Source organism: Somniosus microcephalus, chromosome 20 (assembly GCF_052327205.1).
Source record: "Somniosus microcephalus isolate GS21.2 chromosome 20, FLI_Smic_1.0, whole genome shotgun sequence".
In the NCBI taxonomy this organism is placed as follows: Eukaryota; Metazoa; Chordata; class Chondrichthyes; order Squaliformes; family Somniosidae; genus Somniosus; species Somniosus microcephalus.
In genome coordinates, this window is record NC_141006.1 from 70,674,646 (window position 1) to 70,700,652 (window position 26,007).

At 46.0% G+C, this 26,007-nt stretch overlaps 1 protein-coding gene across 2 annotated transcripts in view; it reads left to right on the forward strand.

The window, feature by feature from the left end:
- The window catches only part of LOC147103397 (myotubularin-related protein 9-like), a 62,037-nt gene extending 40,677 nt beyond the window's left edge, over positions 1-21,360 (forward strand). For both annotated transcript variants that reach the window (XM_085962953.1, XM_085962955.1), the window contains 5 exons: positions 2,627-2,788; positions 5,101-5,242; positions 7,627-7,847; positions 14,277-14,428; positions 19,802-21,360. In XM_085962953.1, the coding sequence (XP_085819079.1) occupies positions 2,627-2,788; positions 5,101-5,242; positions 7,627-7,847; positions 14,277-14,428; positions 19,802-19,947 (823 nt within the window). In that variant the 3' untranslated portion in view covers positions 19,948-21,360. The remainder of the gene's footprint in view (positions 1-2,626; positions 2,789-5,100; positions 5,243-7,626; positions 7,848-14,276; positions 14,429-19,801) is intronic.
- The last annotated feature ends 4,647 nt before the right edge of the window (positions 21,361-26,007 follow it).

A 26,007-nucleotide genomic window follows, 5' to 3' on the forward strand; every position in this document is an offset into this window, starting at 1 on the left:
TCCACTTCCACCCTGAAACCCAGCCTGTCTCCACTTCCAGCTCTGAAACCCAGCCTGTCTCCACTTCCACCTCTTAAACCCAGCCTGTCTCCACTTCTACCTCTGAAACTGCTGAAACCTTTATCCATGCTATTTAATCTTAACATTCACTCTCTACTATTCTCCTTGTTGGCCTTGCATTCCCAGCCCTCCACAGACTCCAACTTCTCCAAAACTCAGCCACCAAATCCCATTCCTCGCCAAGCCCTGTTCACCCAACATCCCCGGCCTCACTGACCTACATGGGCACCATGTGCCCCCCTGCCCCTCCCACCCCCCCATTGCAATAAATATTAAATTCTTGTCTTCATCTTCAATCCCTCCAGAACTTCACTGCGCCTTACTCTGTAGCCTCCTCGCGTCTTACATCCCTTCCAGCAGCCTTCGGTCTTCCATCTTCGGCATTTTGTGCGTCTCCTCCATCTCTTGCCACACCAACGATGGCAGAACCTTTAACTACCTCAGGCCACTCTTTCAATGGAATGAAAATCGAGCTTCTTCTATAATGTACAGGTGATCCGCTCCACCAGGTTACCGCCCAGGCAGTGACGATGAAAATTTACCCCGCGGAATGTTCATTAGTTGTGGTTGGAAATTGGAAGCTTCATGTTTGTTGGGTCACATTCTAGTTCTGCTCTGATCGCTGACTGAGAGGGGAGGATCGAGTTGCCCACAAAATCGCACCATCATTACAATATAAGTTGCATAAAAGTAGATGACTTTACAACTCAACAACAACAACTTGTATTTATATAGCACCTTTAACGTAGTAAAACGTCCCAAGGCCCTTAACAGGAGTATTTTAAGACAACAAATTTGACACTGATCCACATAAGGAGAAATTAGGGCAGGTGACCAAAAGCTTGGTCAAAGAGGCAGGTTTTAAGGAGCGTCTTAAAGGAGGAGAGAGAGGTGGCGAGGTACTCAATGTACGTTACCCAGTTAATTTATATAGACTGAGAGTGTTGGTCCTCTTCTCACATGTACCTCAAAAGATGTAAATTCTTTACTGTCCTGGCTATGATGCTTTCTACCATTTGGAGTACTTGACCCATAGTTTACCCAAACTGTTAATTATTGCTATATCTCTCTGAGTTTTTCTTTTAAAAAGAATGATCAGAATCATGATGTTCTAAGCATCATTGGGGGTAATTGTAACCTAACTGCTGGGCCAGAAACAGGCGGGTTCAATCAATGTAGCATAAAATTTGGCAGGATGTAAAATGCATAATGTTAAAGAAATATGGGGCTAAATTCTCCTGTTCCTTCACCTGGGCATATTGGGTCACCTGGGAATGGTGCAGAGAGGAAAATTGGGCTGGAGAAGAGAACAGGCCCGTAAGAGGGGTGCTGAATTTCACTTCTAAAAGCAGTTATTGTTTTACAGTGTGTCCCAATAAGCTCACAGCTAAATTTTCCAAGTCATGCTCTTTGGTACTTTAGAGTTTTAGGGTTACTTTAGGAACTTAAGGGTTTGACTTGGATTAGGTTTTATCTTTTTTTTATTCGTTCATGGGATGTGGGCGTCACTAGCAAGGTCAGCATTTATTGCCCATCCCTAATTGCCCTTTGAGAAGGTGGTGGTGAGCCCCCTTCTTGAACCGCTGCAGTCCGTGTGGTGATGGTACTCCCACAGTGCTGTTAGGGAGTGAGTTCCAGGATTTTGACCCAGCGACGATGGAGGAACGGCGATATACTTCTAAGTCAGGATGGTGTGTGACTTGGAGGGGAACTTGGAGGTGGTGGTGTTCCCATGCGCCTGCTGCCCTTGTCCTTCTAGGTGGAAGAGGTCGCGGGTTTGGGAGGTGCTGCCGAAGTAGCCTTGGCGAGTTGCTGCAGTGTATCTTGTAGATGGTACACACTGCAGCCACGGTACGCCGGTGGTGCAGGGAGTGAATGTTTAAGGTGGTGGATGGGGTGCCAATCAAGCGGGCTGCTTTGTCCTGGATGGTGTTGAGCTTCTTGCTGAGAGGACGAGGTACAGTGCACTAACCTTTTATGTTTGCAGAGGTTTAGCTGGAGCTAAGCATAAAAGTTGGACTTTCCTTTAAATGTTAGTAAGCACATTCTTCTCATATTGTATCTGACTTTGTGGGGCCTTGGACATGTGATGGGGGAGTGTCGCCCTCCAGTCAGAAGCACAGGCCTAAAAATTGGCCTGCGCCGGCAGGAACTGGGCACAGGGAGCAATCCCTGCGCCAGAACAGGCCGGCCATGGTCCACCTCAGGCTTTGGTTGCATCAGACACTGGAGGCCCCTTTTGATGCCTATACCAATATGGCAGGTGATGCACTTCTGGCTCAGAATGCGAGCACACGGCACCCACTGTATTAACACCAGAACGTAAGAAATAGGAGCTGGAGTAGGTCATTTGGCGCCCATTTTATGCCTGTATAACGGGTGCGGCTTCATCGAATTATTTAGGCCACACTCTTTGCAGTCTACTCTGTAGAACTGTAAGGATAAGGAAACAGGACAGCACAGCACTGGTAGCCCTATTCTTCTTCGAGAATTACTGTCAGCAAAACTAAGAGAACTCAAAAAATCTTTTTCTAATCTGTTTCAATGTATTTTTCTTTTATTGCAGAGGCCGAGTCCTTCAGGAAAGCCTGAGTAAGCTGGTGGATGCTTGCAATGACCAATCCAACAGCATTGACAGATGGCTCAGTAAACTGGAGGCTTCGAAATGGCTGTCGCACGTTAAAACCATCCTGACAACTGCTTGTCTAGCCGCGCAGTGTGTAGACAGGTAATGTACTCTAACTTTAGGGGTCTTTTGCAATATCAGGAACTCCATATAGTTAGGATACACATTTGTTTTCCCCAACCTTCTCTCCCTGGAGCTAACTCTCGCTCGAACACGCATTAGCGCCAACGACCCTCTATATCTCGCCCACGTGGCCATTTTTCATATCTGAGCCTAGAGTATCAGCAGGCTATTCAACTGTGGGCCATTATTATAAAAAGAGTATGCCATATTATGAAAAGGATATAGAGGCACTGGAGAGGGTGCAAAAAAGATTTACAAGGATGATGCCAGAAATGCGAGGTTATACCGATCAGGAAAGGATGAACAGGCTGGGGCTCTTTTCTCTTGAAAGGAGAAGGCTGAGGGGTGACCTAATAGAGGGCTTTAAAATTCTGAAAGGTTTTGATAGAGTGGACACAGAAAGAGTGTTTCCACTTGTGGGGAAGAGCAAAGCTCAGGGCCATCAATATAAGATAGTCACCAGGAAATCCAATAGGGAATTCAGAAGAAACTTCTTTACCCAGAGAGTGGTGAGAATGTGGAACTCGCTACCACAGGGAGTGGTTGAGGTGAATAGTATAGATACATTTAAGGGGAGGCTAGATAAGTATATGAGGGAGAAGGGAATCGAGGGTTACGCTGATAGAGTTAGATGAGGAAAGACAGGAGGAGGCTCGAGTGGAGCATAAACACCGGCATGGACTGGTTGGGCCAAATGGCCTGTTTCTGAGCCGTATATTCTATGTAATCCTATGTAATTACAGCCAAGCCCAATCCTGCCCTTGTCTGATGTTCACATAATCACACACATCCCAGCAGGGGGTACCCGATAGAAATCAGGGAAAAGAATCTGGCTGAATATTCCTCTCCCTAGCTCGGGAACACTGAGACCCTTATAGTGACCTAACTGCTACTGTGGCTGAGAACGGCTAACTCCGAGCAGACCAGGAACCTCTTACGATAACTTTCTAGATGAGCGTTTACAATATTTGGACATCATAATTTTGCTTAACATCTGACTATTAGTATTCCTGCAGCAGTGAAGCTTCACTGCGCCGTCCCTGTTTCTTGCTCATACTGTCCATTGGAACTTTGAAAACGTTTCCGAAATAAAGGTCCTCTGCCAGATTAGCATATCACCTCTTGGGTGTCAACAAAAGTGCCTGATTACACAGACACATAAATATGGATCTTAAACAAGTGCTCAGAATCTTAATACCTCAAGATTGCCTGCAACGCAACAGTGACTACACTTCAAAATATAATTAATTGGCTCCAAAGTGCTTGGGGACATTCTGGGCAGGATTTTCATTGGGCCGTGGAGTCGGGATTGGAGGCGTGTGGGGGGTTAAAATCCCGAAATCGGGGGGCACGACCCCATCCCGCCCCCAACCCAGTTTCAAAGGAGGCGGGTACCCGACCCGCACTGGGACCCTACTCCCTGAGGCGGGAAGGGGATTAGTGCCAATTAACAGGTAGTTAACAGGCAGTTTTTAGCCTAATCCCTATTTTCATTGGTGAAATGTGGGATTCCCGACGGCTCCAAACCACGCCAAGTTAGCAAGGCGGGCTGTTGGGATGAAGGGCTTGGAGGGGTCGAGATGTCCGGTGTTCAGGTGAGTGATGGGCGCATGAGTGCAGAGGTAAGTGTGTTTGGTGTGTGTAAAGTGTTTAAAGAAGTTTTACTTACATGTACTTACCTTTACAGCCTTCCTTCCTTCATGTCTCGGGAGTCCCTCATCTCATCGGCACAGAAAGCAGAATGGCCGCGAGCTGCCAAAAGTTCCAGCATTCAGCTTTCTGTTCCGGGGAGATCTCTAAATCATCCTGAGAGGAAGGAATTAACCTGGAGTACAGATTGTCGGTGTTTGACAGCTTCAAACAGCTGTGAAACGCTGATATTTCATCTGTCAAAAGGTCTTGACAGATGAAATATCAATCTGTGATGTCACCTGTTGCCAGGTGGCCCTTAATTGGCCTGCTGAGCCTGCTGGGCAGGCTCAACAAGGTCAATCAAGTCAAAATCGCGTGGGTTGGCTACAACTCAATGGAGGCGGGACTACAACCCCGAAAGCTGTAGTCCCGCCTCCTACCCGCCTCCTCAATGAAAATCCAGCCCTCTCTCTTTCTTCCATGTTGTCTAGTTTCGCGACTGGGGAAAGAAAATGGGCTTTAGTAAAGAATTTGATTGCATCAGCGCTAAGCGTCAAGTTAGCTTAAAGTTAAATATCAATAACTACAATTAAACCTGAAAAAAAAATCATAGCTGAATATTTGGATACATGAGCGAGCTATCCTGTCATTCTGTACAGGGAAGGAGCATCTGTCCTGATCCATGGCTCTGAGGGCAGAGACACCACACTACAACTCACATCGCTGGCACAAATCATCTTGGATCCAGACTGCAGGACCATTAGTGGTTTTCAAGCACTTATCGAACGGGAATGGTTGCAGGTAGGTCAAATCAAAAGAAAGCATGAACGAGCACAGGCCATTTGGTCCGTTGGAGTCCACTCTTTGCACAAACCATGTACAGTCCATTCTCTACCCCCCCCCCGCCCCCCCCGCCCCCCCATTTAATCTCCTGAGGATAAATTCTGCATAAATACTCTCTAATCCTCAAAGGTTATAAAATAACACTCCAGAATATTCATCCTCACGTCTCTGATATTCACCCTAACAGGCAATACTGCCCCAACCTCCAGCTCAGCTGCAGAGTGTAGTTCCGCAAACCATTTATTCATTTAGTCTGTAACTATCTCAGGAATCTCGAAAGGTTGAAGGAATTGATTGTTAACATCTGTCTTCAAGAGCGAAAACAGGCTGCCCCATGGCGATTATCTGAGGCTGAACCACACTCTTCGCAACCTTGGTGTTGCGTTTGACCCCGAGATGAGCTTCCGACCACATATCCGCAGCATAACTAAGACCGCCTATTTCCACCTCCGTAACACCGCCCGTCTCCGCCCCTTGCCTCAGCTCATCCGCTGCTGAAACCCTCATCCATGCCTTTGTTACCTCTAGACTCAACTATTCCAACGCACTCCTGGCTGGCCTCCCACATTCCACCCCGGCATAAACTTGAGGTCATCCAAAACTCTGTTGCCCGTGTCCTAACTCGCACCAAGTCCCGTTCACCCACCACCCCTGTGCTCGCTGACCTACACTGGCTCCCGGTTCAGCAATGCCTCGATTTTAAAATTCTCATCCTTGTTTTCAAATCCCTCCATGGCCTCCCTGCCCCTCCCTATCTCTGTAATCTCCTCCAACCCCACGACCCTCCAAGATATCTGCGCTCCTCCAATTGTGGCCTCTTGAGCATCCCTGATTTTAATCGCTCCACCATTGGCGGCTGTGCTTTCTGTTGCCTTGGCCCTGAGCTCTGGAATTCCCTCCCTAAACCTCTCCGCCTCGCTGCCTCTCTCTCCTCCTTTAAGACGCTCCTTAAAACCGACCTCTTTGACCAAGCTTTTGGGTCACCTGCCCTAATATCTCCGTATGTGGCTCGGTGTCAAATTTTGTTTGATAATTGCTCCCCGTGACGCGCCTTGGGACGTTTTACTATATTAAAGGTGCTGTATAAATACAAGTTGTTGTTGTTATAAGGGCACTGGCTAGTGTGGAACTGAGCCACCCAGTCCAGGAAGGCCCAAGCTGTTCTCAGCCAGCATAGTGACATGAGTTTTACAAGTGGCGCAGGAAGGGGAGGAAGTCAGCTGGTGGGATTAACTGAATTGCTCTTCGAAAGAGCTAGCGTAGACTCGAGGGGCCGAATGGCCTCGTTCTGTGCTGTACTAGTCTATGGGCTAGAACTTCGGTGCATTTGCGCCTCTCATTAGCGGGGCGCAAACAACTTTTCGTCCGGGCGCGGCACCGCTAACGACGTCCGCTGAATTAGCGGCGCCGGTAACCGGTAGCACCCCGTTCCACTGCACAGGCGATGACCGCGACCGATTCAGGGGGCGGGAACGGAGCGGCAGGAGAATAAGTAAAGGGGAGGTGGTGGGCGGGGAAAGAAAATCGGACGACTTACTTGTCCATTGCATCTTTGAACGCGGGGTCCGTGCTGCGATCTGGCAGCCCGGCGCTCCTCTTGAGTGACGGGCTGCTGACACGGCACCCTGCTCCCCGGCGGTCCAGGCAGGGCCCCACAGAGTTGTGGGCTTGGGGAGGAGCCCTTCCATGCGGCAGCGCTACGTGGCCCAGTGCGTAGCGCTGCAGAACGCACCGCCCCAATATTCGGGGTTAGCGCTCTAAGAAGGAAGTGGAGCTTGAATTAATTAGCGCTCCACCTCCCTCTTGGGGTGCTAAATCTGAAGTTAGTGATTGCCGGCGCTATTTTTCGTTGGCCACCCAGGCGATGTTAGCGACCCAAAATGGTCGCTGATGAAATTTTCCCCCTTTGATTCTAGGGTCCTGACTTCTGATTGCTATCTGGCGATTCCTGCTGGAAAGTGTGTATGTTTGTACGTCGGATGGGGACAAGATCTCGCTCAGCTGTGATGCCTCTCGTGGTTGAACAGCCTGCCAGCCAATGCTCCCTGTAAGCTGCCGACCATGCTGCGCTCAAGGGACCCCCCGCGCAGCCGGCTTTTCAGTGCTAAAACAGCGCATGCGCGGTATCTTGAATGGGCCGGGCTGCGCCAGACATAATTATAGGGAACGTTGCTGCCAGCACTTACTGCTGAGGCTCACAGAATGAAGCAAATACCCCCGAGAAACAATGTTAATGCTAATTTTTTAATGAAATGGTCCCGAGGGTGACTCTCACTCTGGAGAGGTGAGTGTTGTTCGTGCTGGAGCGTTGAGTCTGACATTTTGATTTCCCTTTCCTTCAGGCTGGTCACCCTTTCCAACTTCGCTGCGCGAGTTCGGCCTACTCTCACGCCAAGCTGAAGCAGGAGGCCCCAGTCTTCCTCATCTTCCTTGACTGCTGCTGGCAGATGAGCTGCCAATTCCCCTGCTCATTCCAGTTCAGTGAGCACTTCCTCATCACGCTATTCGAACATGCATACGCTTCCTGCTTTGGGACTTTCCTGTGTAATAATGAAAAGGAACGGTAATGTACCAAGGGAATCATTTTACCAAAATACGCTTAATGCTAAGGTCATTGTCAGTGAATCACTGTTACAGTTCTCTACAGCACAATAGCAGTCTGAATAACTGCACTATATTACCAGGACTTGTCTTCTGCAGGTCAAATGTTTTAAGATCATTTCTAGACTGTTAAATAATGTAATTTTTTTTTATTCGTTCATGGGATGTGGGCGTAGCTGGCAAGGCCAGCATTTATTGCCCATCGCTAGTTGCCCTTGAGAAGGTGGTGGTGAGCCGCCTTCTTCACCCGCTGCAGTCCATGTGGTGAAGGTGCTCCCTCAGTGCTGACTTTGTCACGTTTCAAAAATTAAATTGTAAAACGTGAATGGCAGGAATAAAATAAACCTTAACTAGCAGTGGATTACCAAATATACCCCACTTGGTGCGTATATCCCATAAACCTGTCCCATACTTCCCAGTGGTGATAGGTTGCCCATCTTCCTCTGTAGATTCCTTCTTGAGCATCCCTGAATATAATCGCCCCACCATTGACGGCCGAGCCTTCTGTTGCCTGGGCCCTAGGCTCTGGTATTCCCTGCCTAAACCTCTGCGTCTCTCTACCGCTCATTCCTCCTTTAAGACGCTCCTTAAAACCTACCTCTTTGACCAAGCTTTTGGTCACCTGCCCTAATTTATCCTTATGTGGATCAGTGTCAAATTTTTTTGTCTTAAAATACTCCGGTGCAGCGCCTTGGGACCTTTTACTACGTTAAAGGCGCTCTATAAATACAAGTTGTTGTTGTTGTAGTATATATGAAATCTCTGCGTTTGCCTCATGCAGACTATGCGGCATGTAAAGTCAGATGCTGCCAGCACAGAACTTAGTTAAGAAAGTTCACATTGCAGACTCTTTGGGGGTAATTTTAACCCCCAAAAAAACAGGTGGGTTGGGATTGGGTGAGATGTTAAAATTTAAAAAATCTCAAACCCAATCCCAACCCGCCTCCTACCCGCCCACTTCCAGGTTTAACTGAAGCGGGCGAGGGCGGGCAGCCAACACGCTCCCAGGAGGCGGGTTGGTCACTTCAATATTGGCCCAGAAATTCGGGTCGGGGGCTTCCCACGGGTGCAAGCCTTAGCTTGCGCGCCGGCCGTTGTGCTGTGGGCCCGCGTGGGATTCCGATCCTGGGCCTCCTCCAACTGCCGGCGCGCAGTGCTTGTGTATCCCAGGGGCGCAGTTAGTTCGAAGCGTCCCCTGGGATCACGTGGGCCATGGGGAGCCAATGGTAGCAGGGAATGCTTCATTCATAGATTTGACAGGAAGAGCTGTCAAACCTGTAAATACTATAAGCCCCAAAACATCACTAAAACTTCAAATAATTTTTTTTTTAATTCACATTTTTAAAATAACTATAAATTACATGAAATAACTATTTTAAACAATAATTTAAATTTTTGAAAAAATTAATTACATTTTCTAACGGGGCTAAAAATAAACTTACCTTTCTTTAAAGTATTTAAAAATAATAAACCTGTGGAAAAAATGTTTTAATTTTAATTAATTCACCACTTAACTTGTTAAAAGCAGGCCTTGCGCCTGCTTTTTAAAAGCGTAGCTCCTGGAGACTTACCCTCCCGGAGAAACCTGCAAAAAAACCGGAAGTTCCAGGCGTACGCGCTGCCTCTCCGGCGCACGAGTTCGACCTGTGAACCCCTTCTTTCAAGGGAACGGAAGTTCCGGTTTCCAGCATATGCGCAGTGCATGCACGAAACTGGCACTTTCGTTGGGCCTACGCGTGAGTACCCAGCGCGTACTCACCCATGGGGACCCGAATTTCTGGGCTATTATAATAAGGCTGCGTGCCTCATATTTAACCTGTCTTCCAGGTTTAACCCTGGCCGGCCGGCCGGGTTTTCCAGGCCGCGGAAAACCCGGCAGCTGAAGGGAGACGAGAACAGCGTCGCAGCAAAGGTAAGCGCCTTTACAGCACCAGTTGTGGGCCAGGAGGAGCAGGGGTGCCCCCCTCCCGGCCCCCCCACAGCCCCCCAAGAGCTCCCCCGCACAGCTCAGCAGGAAGGTTGGCCTGGAGGTCCAGTGCAGGCTGCTTACCGACTTTTAAATGGAAAAAAACGTGCACGCGCAATAATTTGAATGGACCGGGCAGCCCCTTAAAGGGGCCACGCACCCAAAAAAAAATTGCTGGGAGCATTGCCTTTAGCTCAGGTGAAACTGCTCTGTAAAGCTTAAAAAATGGGTTAATGCATTCCAGGAAGCAACTGGCCAAAACACCCAAAATACCACTGCTTAACACAGGCAGAGGAAGCTCATTGGTCGGATTGCAGCGCTGTTGTTAATGCCACCCATGGCTGCTTGAGGTCGTTACTAGTTTTATTACACAGCCCGCTAACGGCTGATCAGCAGCCTCACTGGTCTGAGGGTGCTGACAAATTGAGAAGTCCTTCAGAAGGGCCTGTAAAAGGACAGTGAAGGTGGGAGACACTAGGGTCAATTTTAGTGTTAGGATGGTGGGTGGGAGGGGGGGAGAGGGGGGAGGGGGCTTCGTGCTACATTCCCACCCCAACTATCTTAACTGACCTCCGATCAGGCATGGGATGGTTGACCGCCCCAGGCAGGCAGGGGCCTACATTACATGGAAAAGTGACGTGACTGGGCCGTGGCCCCATTTTAGCTCAAACGCTCGGGAGGCCCGCACGACTCCAAACCCGACAGCACATCCTGGCGGGAGACAGCCAGGCGGTCAGAAGACGCCAAGTTGAATATCAAAGTGTTACCTTTCTGTGGGAGCTTTGTGGGCCAGGAGGAGTGGGTGTGCTCCCCCATGCCTTGGGCCTCACCATTCACAGCCTTGTCCCTCCCTCCCAGTGGCAGCCTCTTCAACAAAACCCCCTCCGCAGCGCTAACTTCATGACGGGGAGCGGTTCCTTGCGAACCTGACATCCTCAGGCTCCCGACCAGCGGCCACGATTTCACACCCAGCGGTTCTGAGTGGGCAACGCTGCTGCTTCATTGAAATGGCCTGGAACTCACACCCAACTCTCCGCGGGAGATCCGCCCTGAACGCGACCCCACTCTGCAAGGACCTCACGAGTCAAGTCTCTCACTCAAAGGGTGGTGAACCTGTGGAATTCTCTACCACAGAAGGCTGTGGAGGCCAAGTCACTGAATATATTTAAGGAGGAGATAGATAGATTTCTAGACACAAAAGGCATCAAGGGGTATGGGGAGAGAGCGGGAATATGGTATTGAGATAGAGGATCAGCCATGATCATATTGAATGGCGGAGCAGGCACGGAGGGCCGAATGGCCGACTCCTGCTCCTATTTTTCTAAATTTCTATGTTTCTATGAAATACCATGTGGCGTGGAGCTCAGATGTTCAGTGAACCATTTTGTCGTCTATCTCATTTCCACTTCCTCATTAGATTCCAGGCAAAGGCCGTTTGTTCAGTCGACCCCACTTTCATGCAACTCGGATGTGTGAAATTCCAGCTATGCGCAACAAATTCCTTCCTCAACTTTAATATAAATTGGCCAACCATTAAAAAAGAATCAATTTCATCAAAAGTTAGGACATAGCCACCAGTATTCTTGCAAAATCCAGTGAGTGAGGGGCGATAATAAAAGGATCAACATTTGCAAGTGGTTTTCGCCCTTGGTTCTCTTGATGCAATATAGAAGCTCTGTAGAACACAGTCTTGGCTTCAATTGTTCATACGGTGCAGGCAAAGCAACTTCCGTATACAGTGGAACTTCGATTATATCACCTGCACTCTCGATTATCTACCAATATCCACCAAACCGGGTACGGTAGCATAGTGGTAATGTTACTGCACTAGTAATCCAGAGGCCTGGACTCATGATCCAGAGACATGAGTTCACAATCCCACCAAGGCAGCTGGGGAATTTAAATTAAGTTAATTAGATAAATCTGAAATAAAAAGCTAGTGTCGGCAATGGTGACCGTGTAACTACTGGATTGTAAAAACCCATCTGGTTCACTTAATGTCCTTTAGGGAAGGAAATCTGCCGCCCTTACCCGGTCTGGCCTATATGTGACTCCAGACCCACAGCAATACAGAGAGCCGGCATGGACTCGATGGGCCGAATGGTCTCCTCCTGTGCCGTTATGACTATGACTCTTAATTGCCCTCTGAAACTGGCCTTGCAAGCCACTCAGTTGTACCAAACCGCCACAAAAAGAAGTATAACAGCACCTTCACCACACGGACTGCAGCAGTTCAAGAAGGCGGCTCACCACCACCTTCTTGACGGGCAATTAGGGATGGTCAATAAATGCCAGCGATGCCCACATCCTGTGAACGAATACAAAAAAATAATAATTCCGGGAGTTTTAAGTTAGAAGATCAGTGGGACTCCATCAGAAAGAAAGAAAACCTTTTAGTTCAAAATAAAATAAGATTCCTGAGGTTTATTTAAAACATCAGTTGAGAGGAGATTTGGGGAGTCGCAATTATCTGCTAATTTCCATTATCCACACTGACCCCTATGATGGTGGGTAATTGGATTCCATTATAATGAAAGCTTTGTGCCTCTGAGATGGGCTGGTTCTCTGGTGAGAGAAGTCATTGTTAACTACATCTTACTCTAAGCTGCTGGTGAAGAAAGACTCCCCTTCCTTCCTCAAGTCATTTGAAGATACATCAAAGGAAGTTGTCTCCCACAGTGCAACTCAAATTGGTTCTTTCTTCACAGATTGCGAGTGCAGATTCAGACTGTACCGTCTTAGCAATGAAAGAGGAAATGGTCACATTTTCAAAATAAGTGGTGATCTCCCTGTTCGAGATCCAGCACATTTCTGACAGCCACAATGATGGTGTGCAAAAATGATTGCTGGTTGTGGAAAATTGTAACTGGGACTGTACCAGAGAGAAAGGAGAGGGCCATTATTTTCATTGCAGTTTGGATCAGGCCATTTTAATGTAGCGCTGCTCGTAAACAGACTGCGTTCTGGCAATGATGTTACACAGAAGAGGCTTGACTGTCTCTTCCACAGGTCCTAACACACTTTTATATTGATAGCATGCCACTGGCAGCAAGCATGTGCTATTCCCACCACTGGCAACGTCCATCTGTACAAAGGAGGGGAATTTCATGTATCAGCTGTGGTTCAGTGGGTAGCACCCTCACCTCTGGGTCAGAAGGTTGTGGGTTCAAGTTCCACACCAGAGACTTAAGCACAAAAATCTAGGCTGACACTCCAGTGCAGTGCTGAGGGAGTGCTGCACTGTCGGAGGTGCTGCCTTTCAGTTGAGACTTTAAACCGAGGCCCCGTCTGCTCTCTCGGGTGGACGTAAAAGATCCCATGGCACTATTTCAAAGAAGAGCAGGGGAGTTCTCCCCGGTGTCCTGGCCAATATTTATCCCTCAATCAACATCACTAAAACAGATGATCTGGTCATTATCACATTGTTGTTTCTGGGAGCTTGCTGTGCTCAAATTGGCTGCTGCGTTTCGTACATTATAACAATGACTCCACTTCAAAAAGTACTTTATTGGCTGTAAAGCGCTTTGTCCGGTGGTGCTGAAAGGCGCTGTAGAAATACAAGTATTTTTTCTCTATGGGCCAGATTTTGCTGATGTGTGCCGTTATCAGGTCACACTTCCAGCAACTTTGTGGGCAAAAAAGGTTTTAAATCTAAACGTGTACGAACAGGTCGAACTAACGGGGCACGTCGCGAGATGCCCCGCTCCAGCAAACTCTGGCCCTAAATCTACGGTGACTTTTCCAAAGTTCCAAGATTGGTAATCAAAGGCATAGAAGACACGGGACTGCTTCCTATTGACCCTCCACTAGGTCCATGCAATGTAATGAAAGGGAGACAGCCACTCAAAGATCCCAGGCCCCTGCCTGAGCACCGCTGTCATGGAGCCCCACCATCAATATAAAAATCTCTTTGCTCCTTGGGTCTCTTCCTAGCTTTAAAAAAAATCAACAGAGGCATTGCTTAGAAAGGAATTTGATTCTAGTCAGATGAATCTGCGTAAAATAGGAAGGTTTACTTAGCGGCGATTAATGCCATCTGCTTGTACAAAGCCTAATGTGGCAGCACCTAATGTTCAAAGATAAATTAGCAGATAATCTGGGGCATGAATCATAAATTGCCATTTTATTTTAAATCCCAGAAAATGAGGTTTGAGGCTAATCACTAGCAGATTAGTCACTGTCTAGGACTTTGCAGTAAATCGGGTCAGTGGAATTAATCAGCCCCATTATTATTGCATCCTGCTTCTTGTCACTCGTTTCATCTGCAAATTGGAAGAAAATAAAAGAGCTTGGTTGTCTCAGATTTCCCCACTAACTCCAGGTTTGCAAGATTTGGCAGGACACATAAAGAAGTGGCAGCTGAGACACTCTATAAAGTACATTTAATTTCTGAATATTTTCCTTATTGTTACGCACTGTTTGTAGGTTTATTCTGAATGTGAAGGAACAGACCATATCCATCTGGGCTAGGATGAACAGTCCTTCTGAGCGAAAACAATTCGCAAATCCTCTGTACGAAAGGAACAGCCTCACCATATGGCCTTCAGTAGCTCCACAGAGCTTGCAGCTTTGGCAAGGTACGTATTATTAACACAGTCATTGAAGACTCCAATATTTATCCCTCAACCACCATCACTAAAAAACAGATTATCTGATTATTATCTCGTTGCTGTTTGTGGGAGCTTGCTGTGCGCAAATTGGCCACTGCGTTTCCTACATTACAACAGTGACTCCACTTTAAAGAGTACTTCATTGGCTGTAAACTACATTGAGACAGCCTGAGGTTGTGAAAGGTGCTATATAAATGCAATGTCTTTCTCTTTCCCTCCTTCTTTCTCTCTTTCTTCCTTCCTTTCTTTCTCTCTTTTTCTTTCTTTCTTTCTTTCTTTCTCTCTTTCTTTTTCTCTTTCTTCCTTTCTTTCTCTCTTTTTCTTTCTTTCTTTCTTTCTCTCTCTCTTTCTTTCTCTCTTTCTTTCTTGTCCCCCGACTCCACAGTCAGCAAGATGGCCCCCCTGCCCTAACCCACTCCAACCCCTCCACCCAGGATTTACCTCTGGGGTCTTTCTGGAGAGGCAAACCGCCCAACATTCTTCTCAGTAAAGGCGTGAGCCGCCTAAGAAGGCATGGCGGGCACCGGCAGATCGCGCAGGATATGTTAATGAGGCCTCGGGCCTCGGGGTTGGGCCCACGCTGTCTGCGTGGCACCGACACTTGGCCCAGAAACAGACCCAGAAGAATTTCCATCCCAAAGTCTGGCACTATTGATGTGGCAGCAACCAGTGAGGTTTGATTCGCTGACCGGTGCTGGGTCAGTAAGGAAGCCCTGCTCAGTAAAAGTTTAGTGCCAGAAAGTAGAGAAAGAAAAAAGTGTAAGTTTTGAGATAAAACGATGAACATATTTGCAAGTCGTCAACCTTAATGAGCCAAAAACCCACTGGTGAGAACCTCAATGACAGAAATGGCCAGAGACCCCTCCCTCCGAGGCCGACCTCACTGCCAGATTCATTCCGAGAACTGATGGAGGACATCTCGATGATGTTAAAGGCGCATCCGAAATGTCGCTTGGAATTAACTTAATGATGGACTGGATTTACTCAGTACTTGATTCGCTGGAGCCTCTCTAATAAGCTGTTATTGCAGCCAAGTACACATACCTTTAAATTGGCTCACTTACCAGAAGCAAATGTAAGAAGTCACACAACACCAGGTTATAGTCCAACAGCTTTATTTGAAGTCACAAGCTTTCAGAGCGCTGCTCCTTCATCAGGTGAAGTGGAGAGATGCATAAAGACACAGCTTATATAGTCAGAGAATAATGTCAGATGTTTACAGGTAATCTTTCTAACTGCCATTTATCACACCTCAGCAGAGAGATAATCACAGCAATCAAAGGTGTGAATGGTGTCCAAACAGGTCAGTCAGGAAAACATTACATCAAAGAACAATGAGGTGGGGTCACAAGGGGTCAAATGTTGCAGATGCTGGGGTCTGTGTGAAAAACAAAAAAACAGACAAAAAACATTTTTTTTGCTGGAAATCACAGCAGGTCCGGCCGCATCTGTGTAGAGAGAACAAGCCAACGACGACTCGAGTCTGGATGACCCTACGTCAGGTGGGGTTACATGTAGCGTGACATGAACCCAAGATCCCGGTTCAGGCCGTCCTCATGGGTGCGGAACTTGGCTATCAGTTTCTGCTCGACGATTTTGCGTTGTCGTGTGTCTCGAAGGCCGCCTTGGAGAATGCTTACCCGAAGATCGGAGGCTGAATGTCCTTGACTGCTGAAGTGTTCCCCGACTGGGAGGGAACACTCCTGCCTGGCAATTGTTGTGCGGTGTCCGTTCATCCGTTGTCGCAGTGTCTGCATGGTCTCGCCGATGTACCATGCTCCGGGGCATCCTTTCCTGCAACGTATGAGGTAGACAACGTTGGCCGAGTCACATGAGTACGTACCATGTACCTGGTGGGTGGTGTCCTCACGTGTGATGATGGTATCTGTGTTGATGATCTGGCATGTCTTGCAGAAGTTGCTGTAGCAGGGTTGTGTGGTGTCGTGGTCGCTGTTCTCCTGAAAGCTGGGTAATTTGCTGCGAACGATAGTCTGTTTGAGGTTAGGCGGCTGTTTGAAGGCGAGTAGTGGAGGCGTGGGGATGGCCTTAGCGAGGTGTTCGTCATCATCGATGACATGTTGAAGGCTGCGAAGAACATGGCGTAGTTTCTCTGCTCCAGGGAAGTACTGGACGACGAAGGGTACTCTGTTGGTTGTGTCTCGTGTTTGTCTTCTGAGGAGGTCTATACGATTTTTCGCTGTGGCCCGTCGGAACTGTCGATCGACGAGTCGAGTGTCATATCCTGTTCTTACGAGGGCATCTTTCAGCGTCTGTAGGTGTCCATCGCGTTCCTCCTCATCTGAGCAGATCCTGTGTATTCGCAGGGCTTGTCCATAGGGGATGGCTTCTTTAACATGGTTAGGGTGGAAGCTGGAGAAGTGGAGCATCGTGAGGTTGTCCGTGGGCTTGCGGTAGAGTGAAGTGCTGAGGTGTCCGTCTTTGATGGAGATTCGTGTGTCCAAGAATGAAACCGATTCTGAGGAGTAGTCCATGGTGAGTTTGATGGTGGGATGGAACTTGTTGATGTTATCGTGTAGTCTTTTCAGTGTATGCTCAAGCTGTCAGGAGATGCATCAATGCCAGATTCATCAGCCGTACTCACAAGACAGTCCAGAATGTCACCCGAGCACAACGCAACGCCATCCATGCTCTCAAGACCAACCGCAACATCGTCATCAAACCAGCAGACAAAGGAGGAGCCATCGTCATACAGAAGCAAATGGGCAGAACTCCTGGTTTTTCCACAGAGGCCTTCCATTCAGAGGCCCCCTCCCACTGCACTATCCACTGAAACAGAGGATGACGAGACGGAAGCTGCTACTCAAAAGTGGATAAAATCAACACGGAAATTTAAATTGAAAAGATAAAACATGGCCAAAATAAATCTGCCAAGTCAGGGTTACAAAATGATGGCAGCACAAAAACATGAAATGTGAATTGCTGAAATGACTGTACGCTACTAGTAAAAAAGGAATAGTGAGAGGAAATAGATACATGGCAGCTGCATAATAAGACATTCAGGAATAATCTCTGCAGTAATATAGAGAGATGCCATAGGTTTGGAAACATGATGAATTAAGAGAGAGTTTGGGTGAAAAATAGCTGAATTCAAAGGAAAGTATACGTACGGCTCATTATTTTTTGAATGTTCTCCTTGTAGACTTTTTTTTAAAATCATTCATGATTTGCGGGCATTGACAGCAAGGCCAGCATTTATTGCCCATCCCTAATCGCCACAACTGAGTGGCTTGGGGCAAGTTAAGAGTCAACCACATTGCTGTGGGTCTGGAGTCACATATAGGCCAGACTGGGTAAGGGCGGCAGATTTCCTTCCCTAAAGGACATTAGTGAACCAGATGGGTTTTTATAACAATCCAGTAGTTACATGACATTAGCTTTTTATTCCAAATTTATTTAATTTTACTGAATTTAAATGCCCCAGGCAGGCTGTGAACACATGCCTCCCTAGATCATTAGTCCAGGTCACTGGGTTACTAATCCAGCAACATAATCACTATGCTACCATTCCTGATTTAGCCAGACACCTTTGGATGAAGAGTGCATACATATATCGAAGAGATTACCAAAAGCTGATTCAAACAGGATGTGTTAGATAAGGCAAACAATTGGTACAAGCCAGCAACTGAAGATTGAACTGTGTGAACGTAGAGATACCTGTCCACGAAGAACCAAGAAGGGAAAGCATCATTTAATGAATGATGACAAACAAATGACCTAAAATGTTAAAAGAATCAGACGCAAAATGAGATTTGTCATACAAGATGACAATCCAAAGATGTGCGGGTTAGGTTGATTTGGCTATGATAAATTGACCCTTAGTGTTAGGGGATTAAATACGTGGGGTTACGGGGATAGGGTGGGACATGTGTCGGTGCAGGCTCGATGGGCCGAAATGGCCTCTATCTGCACTGTGAGGATTCTGTGATTCTGTGAAGATGCACGGGAGCGTTACAAAATGTGCGCAGTGCTGCTGAAAGTGCTAAGTTTCAGAAACTACCCAAATCTTGTAGCTGAATCAACAGCAGCAAAACCACAGATGGCTATTAACAAGCTGAAAAGGAGAACTTAACTGGATGATAATATTTCCCAATTTTGTAGACGTATTTTCTTTAGTAACTCAAAGAGTTTTGTTGTAATCCTATTAGCTTGAATGCTGGAGAACAAATGAATAAAATAGACCATTTAAATACAACTTAGATATAAACAAATTTAAGAAAGAAGATCTCGAGGGGCAAAGGATGGAATCGAGCCATTCAGCAGCAGCTGGAGTAAAGAAGGTTCGCACAGGAAGAGCGCTTTCGGTGTACGCTGTTTCCGCTTCATCAATGCGACGGTAAAAATAGCAGAAAAGAATCTCACAGAGGGTGAAAGAAAGCCGAATTTCACCTGTAAATGTTCCGCCTTGCTGCCACCTCTCTAACAGTGAAGCTGCTTTGTTTGTGTTGTTAAGCCAGGCTGCTGCTCAAGCTGCTCAGCTTAAACGAAGAATTCAAAATAAAGCATTACCCTGTATAGGATGAAGTGGAAATCCCAAAGTCTAAAGGAAGAAGCTCCACATTAGCAGCACTAGCACATTGCAAAGAAGAGCAGAAGAAGGGAAAACTAAGAGAAAGAAGAAGAAGAACATAAGAACTAGGAGCAGGAGTCGGCCAATCGGCCCCTCGAGCCTGCTCCGCCATTCAATAAGATCATAGTGGATCTTCGACCTCAGCTCCACTTTCCCGCCTGATCCCCATATCCCTTGATTCCCCTCGAATCTATCTACAACAAAAACAGATTGTCTGGTCATTATCACATTGCTGTTTGTGGGAGCTTGCTGTGCGCAAATTGGCTGCCGCGTTTCCCACATTACAACAGTGACTACACTTCAAAAAGTACTTCATTGGCTGTAAAGCGCTTTGGGATGTCTGGTGGTCATGAAAGGCGCTGTATAAATGTAAGCCTTTTTTATCTATCTCAATAAGAACATATGAATGGTGAAAGAAGGAGGAGATGGAGGAATAAGGATAACACAGTAAGTAGCAGATAGAATGGAGAAAAATGATTACAAAATAAGAGAAGATATGTGGGTAGGACACGAGGAAGAAGGAAGTCAATGGAAGAAAGAATAGGTGGAAAGGGAATGAGGAGTATGTGAGGAAGGGAGAAAGCAATAAGGAGAAAGGGGGGGTGACAAGATGAGTAGAAGGAAAGAAAGTGAGATAAATAAGGGGGAGAAAAAGTGGAGAATTCTCCTTGCTTTCAATATGAATACTGAATTGATCCAGTTTTCTGTTTTGGTGCTCACGTCAGTGATATTTTGTTGTTTTTTTATTCCAGGCTTGTTTCTAAGATGGAGCCGATCCACTGAGCATCAGACTGAGGCTTGGGAGCAGATTAATCACATCATGGAGCACGGCAGGAGAAAATCCAATCCAACAAACACAGAACTGTGTGCGTCAACGGAAGACTACGCTGGAAACTAGAAACTTTCAGCGCTTGGCACTGAGATGTCAGAATGATTTTCAGAACCTCTCAGCCTTGTCCTTTCGAGGTCATCACCTGATGTATGACAGCAGAAAACTGGGACCTTGTACCCACAGAGGTGGAAGTAGGAAACCATTGATTACTGAGTTGAAAGGAGAGTTGGGCAAAAGCAGTTTCCATCCTGGTAAACACAATTATTTTGGAATAAAAGTTTTAAAAAACTTTATTATTTGTTCTTTTGGTAAGAAAACGACGATGAACATGTAATGAGTAGTAAGAAATTTTCAGTGTTACCAAATCACTCCCACCAGCAGCTACTGATTATTTAGCTAGCTCACATTCACCGGTACACGGTCTTGTAGGTACATGGTGAGGGCCAGCAATTCAAGCAGTGCGGTCCATCGTGGGGCAGCCAAGTTATCGGTGGAGTCTCTGCAGTACTGGAACTGGAGCGGCCCACGCTATCCCCCTGGCTGCACTTTTTCGTCAGTAGAATTGGGACAGTTTTGTTATATTTTTGAAAGACTTTGCTCTTCCGAAGATATTCCAGGGCAGAGGTTTTTTTTTGCATTGGCAATTTCACTCGCATTTATGCAATTAGCAGCAAAGTTGCTTTGGTTTATTCGGATTGAAAGATAATATACTGCTATATAAAAGATGTGGGTAGCTACTTTCCTCTGTAGGAAGGATGAGGGTCCAGTTAAAAAGATATTACTATAGGAAGCGTGGGAGTTTCGATCCTCAAATAGCTGAGGATTTATTTGTTTAAGCCACGGAACTGATATAAATTTTATTCCAGGTTTACTATCTCAGTCAGTCACAAATTTGTTGCGTTTAATTAAACGTTGCATTGTGATTGAAGACCTTTAAAGGGTCTATAAAAGCAATGCAATGCCATCCAATGTTGAAAAGAAGTATTGCAATTATAAATTGTTGTGACTGGTTCGGTGGACATCCTCCCAACCCTTGTCCACCGAATTCATATTCAACCTTCACAACAATGAGGAGATACTGAATCATGAATGTTAACAGTTTGCCATATATCCTATTAATATATTTCGGAGAGTGTTAGAGTGAAAGTTACCTGTGCGCTTTACTGTTTGTTTTACAGAACATGTAATTTGATGGGAACAATAAAATGTAGCTTGTTTTACAGAGTAATTAATAACAGTGCACTGACACATTCCTCTCCTTTTCCTCTCCTTATGATTTCATTGAATATCATCAGTTCTCCAAGAGCTTGATCCGTGTTTTACAAAGTGACTAGGAAATGTTGTGTTCATGGGATTAAGGCAGGTTTTTATTTAACCTATCAGATAGACATGGATGTGTTACTTCTGCGCATTAGTAAAGTTTCAAGACATTTATATTTGTATAAAATCAAAATTTAAATAAAGTTTATCAGTACAATGCCCATTTGTAATATTGTATTCTTCAATGTGCTCAACCTTTGCAATGTTAAACATTTAACAACAACAACTTGTATTTATATAGTGCCTTTAACATAGTAAAACGTCCCAAGGTGCTTCACAGGAGTGACATAAGAAATAGGAGCAGGAGTCGGCCATATGGCCCCTCAAGTCTGCTCCACCATTCAATAAGATCATGGCTGATCTTCAACCTCAACTCCACTTTCCCGCCCGATCTCCATATCCCTTGATTCCCCTAGAGTCCAAAAATCTATCGATCTCAGAGGCTCAGCATTCACAGCCCTCTGGGGCAGAGAATTCCAAAGATTCACAACCCTCTGAGTGAAGAAATTCCTCCTCATCTCGGCCTTAAATGGCCAACCCCTTAACTGAGACTATGCCCCCTAGTTCTAGACACTCCAGCCAGGGGAAACAACCTCTCAGCATCTACCTTGTCAATCCCCTTCAGAATAAGACAAAAAATTTGACACCGAGCCACATAAGGAGAAATTAGGGCAGGTGACCAAAAGCTTGGTCAAAGAGGTAGATTTAAAGGAACGTCTTAAAGGAGGATAGAGAGGCAGAGAGGTTTAGGGAGGGAATTCCAGAACTTAGGGCCTCGGCAGCTGAAGGCACGGCCACCAATGGTGGAGCGATTAAAATCGGGGATGCTCAAGAGGGCAGAATTAGAGGAGCGCCGATATCTTGGGGGGGGTTGTGGGGCTGGAGGAGATTACAAAGATAGGGAGGGGCGAGGCCATGGAGGGATTTGAAAACAAGGATGAGAAATTTAAAATTGAGGCATTGCTTAACCGGGAGCCAATGTAGGTCAGCGAGCACAGGGGTGACGGTTGAATGGATATCCCCTTTTCAACATAATTTCTATCAATTTACCATATTCAGATAGGACCGCCAATGTGTAGCTGAACTGATATGAAACACAGTCATCAATAAATATGACTGCAGTAAGAGGTACATCATTGAGTGTGCACATGCACCTGTGAGTGTTGGGAGAGACTTGAAGGGTTTGGTGGCGGGTGGGGTAGCATGGGTAGATCTTCCACTGCCCCCCTCCCCTGAGGGAGTTCCTAGGACTCCTTGGGAAATTCCACCCAGTACACTTTCTGGATAGGCCCCAAACCTTTACTAGCTTGAGGTAATCAAATGCGGAGGGGATCAATTACTTACTCTGCAGCGAGAAAGGCATTTTTTCTTTTTCTCTTCAGGCTAGTAGTCAAGAGTGAAGATTGGCTAGAATTACACACACATGCAGTCGACAAATACAGTGCACTCAATCAGCTCGTGATCACACTCTCAAGCATTCTGTAGGTCAGGTACTGGGTACAAGCATCAAAACCAATGAATGGGTCATAATAATACAAGCCCCCATACACAAGAAAGCAACAATATGTGAGGGCCCCCATTCTCTTTCCCCTCCTTTCTCCCACTCTTCCTCACCCTCTTTTCTCCTCCTCCTCCCCCTTTCCTGAAGCCTGGTGTTCTTGCTCTCCTTTCTTCATTATCTTCCTACTCCTACCCTCTAGTCCTCTCACTCATTTGTCCTCTCTCTCTCTTTCCCTCTCCTTCTCCTCCGGCTCTCTTGCCCCCTCTTAGGTGGCATCTTTAGAAAGATTCCACTATCTTCAAGAATATAATGTCCACTTCAAAAGATGTTTTCTCTGTCAACGGAGGCAACGGGTAAGATCGGGAAAGCAGCAGGGGGAGTGTATGACAATGCTTCAGCTCTTTAATATTGTCACGGTTAGAGGGCTGCCAACGCTGCTTCCTGATTTATTCAAATCCACAAAGCAGAAGCCATTCTTTTCCAGTCCTCCAAGCCCAGCAACTTTAACAGCTTGAAGGTGCTGAAGTTGGCTGTGGACACAGACACGAGGAAGAAGGGAATTGGAAGGATCTTGATGGGACAGATCAAAGAATCCTATTTGACCCATGGGCAGAAATTTGGATTGATATAGAATTAATTGGTGCCTGAGCGGACTAAATGATATACAAAGTCGACGCGTACCCAACTTAACTCTCTGCTTTAAATAAACCGGACACGGACACCAATCAAAGGAGAACAGTATTTATTATACTACAGAGCTCTGGGAGAAGCGCTAACACCTTATGGATGTGATCGCCAAACTTCTCAATTTTGCAATAGCAGCCGTGCTCCTTTTATACCATTTAAAAACAGGAAAGATACCATATTACATTTGACCAATCGGGCACTTTAGCATTCTTTAACTTTGGCCAATCCGATAGCTTAGCAACCCTTAATCACATTCTATCAAAAACAAGTTGATCATATTATTATACCGTTAGCAAACAACTTAATTATATTACTGTTCTGTGCAAGTGACATCACACGTTTGGTGTAAGCAGATCAAGTCCGCTGCCTGTTGTGCCAGTGTCTGCAAAATGTTAATGAATGTCCAGAATTCCAGCAGGCGCTACGGTGCCATTTAAAAATTTCCTCCAACATGGATATCACCATTTTACATGAAATTATGCTTGGGCTGATAAGTGGCAAGTAATATTCGCGCCACACAAGTGCCAGGCAATGACTATCTCCAACAAGAGAGAGTCTAACCACTGCCCCTTGACATTCAACGGCATTACCATCAACATCCTGGGAGTCACCATTGACCAGAAACTTAACTGGACCAGCCTCATAAATACTGTGGCTACAAGAGCAGGTCAGAGGCTGGGTATTCTGTGGCGAGTGTCTCACCTCCTGACTCTCCAAAGCCTTTCTACCATCTACAAGGCACAAGTCAGGTGTTGGAATACTCTCCACTTGCCTGGATGAGTGCAGCTCCGACAACACTCAAGAAGCTCGACACCATCCAGGACAAAGCAGCCCGCTTGATTGGCACCCCATCCACCACCTTAAACATTCACTCCCTCCACCACCAGCGTACCATGGCTGCAGTGTGTACCATCTACAAGATGCACTGCAGCAACTCACCAAGGCTTCTTCGGCAGCACCTCCCAAACCTGTGACCTCTACCACTGAGAAGGACAAGGGTGAAGGGATAATTACTAGTCCTAGCCCCTTTAGGACTACCCCAGATCAGGCATATTCCTCAGACGTTCACTTTCAACTAAAGTTTGAGGTAGCTGAATCCTAAAGATGCTTAATTGGGTCTAAAGGTCCGGACTATATCTCCCTAAAGGAAAGGAACAACCTGAAAATGTTACCGTCCTCCAGATAGCACTTTTAATAAGTTTAGCTAGATTGTAACGTTCTGGATATTATGAGGGTCTGGAAAACTCCCTCAGAATTCTGCAACTCCTCACCAAAGAGTGTACAGCGATTAAGTTCGCGAGTTTGATACAGAAGTCTTATGTGAGACAATTCTAAAAATATATAGATTTATTAAAGAACCAACATATAATTTACAGTTGGTGAGTCAATCGCAACATTAACAGTTCCAAAAAGAAAGCTTACAATTCTATTATCAGAGAACCTTACTCTCAAATCTTAACTTCGCTAGAGTTTTACAGTTCTTAGTTTTATTCAGGATATCCACCAAAATCAAATACCTTTGATCCCTGAGGTAAGAGTTGGAGACTTACAGAGCCACCTCTGAAGCCGAGAATCGCTTTGCCCCTTTAAAGCGAGTCTACTGTCCCATTTGAGAGTTCAATATTTATACCCTTTTCCAGTGGTATTTCCTTTAAGGTTTTCTGCTAATGTAAGCTAATTATCTCCAGTCATTTTTCTGCTGACCCCTGCAATTCTTACAGTCACCTCAGCTGGTAGCATTACAGAATTATGTTTCTTCGCTAGGGGTTCTAAGTTTACCATAACAAACGGTGTAACAGCAGGTGTGTTTTACTTGATGTAATTTTTACGAAGGCAGCTGTTTCTTACTTTTATGTGCTTCTTTACGAAGTGTAAATTAGAACACCTTGTACAGGTGAACCATTGTTTGATTCTGAAAGGTTCAGATTACCGGAACCTTTAACCTTCCGTTTCAATAAGGTTATTGATTCAATGTCAACAATTATCTTATCTCTATAGCCAGAATGCTTTCACAGCTTTTTCATCGTTAGGTTTCTAGATTTCCAGACCCAGTTTGTCATGTTTCAATAAAGCCAGAATTCTTTCATTGAATGGTGTATTTTTCTGAATAGGTTATATGATTTATTCCTTCACAAGGGCAGCAGACACATGAGAACACCACCACCTCCAAATTCCCCTCCAAGTCACACACCATCCTGACTTAGAAATATATCGACATTCCTTCATCGTCGCTGGGTCAAAATCCTGGAACTCCCTCCCTAACAGCACTGTGGGAGTACCTTCACCACACGGACTGCAGCGGTTCAAGAAGGCGGCTCACCACCACCTTCTCAAGGGCAATGAGGGGATGGGCAATAAATGCTGGCATTGCCAGCGATGCCCATATCCCAGGAATGAATTTTTAAAAAGGTCATTAAACTGACAGGGCTAAATATCTGTTCATTCGATTTATATTTTTCTTTTCCATTCAGAAAAAGTCAATATTGAACTGAGGCACCCAACGCAGTCTGGCAAAGGGTTCTCAGAAGACCAAACCCCTCCACAATTTCAAAGAGGCTATAATGGAAGCCATTGGGTTGAAGGGAGTGCTCAGTATGGCTGATAGGCATGCTGGAAGA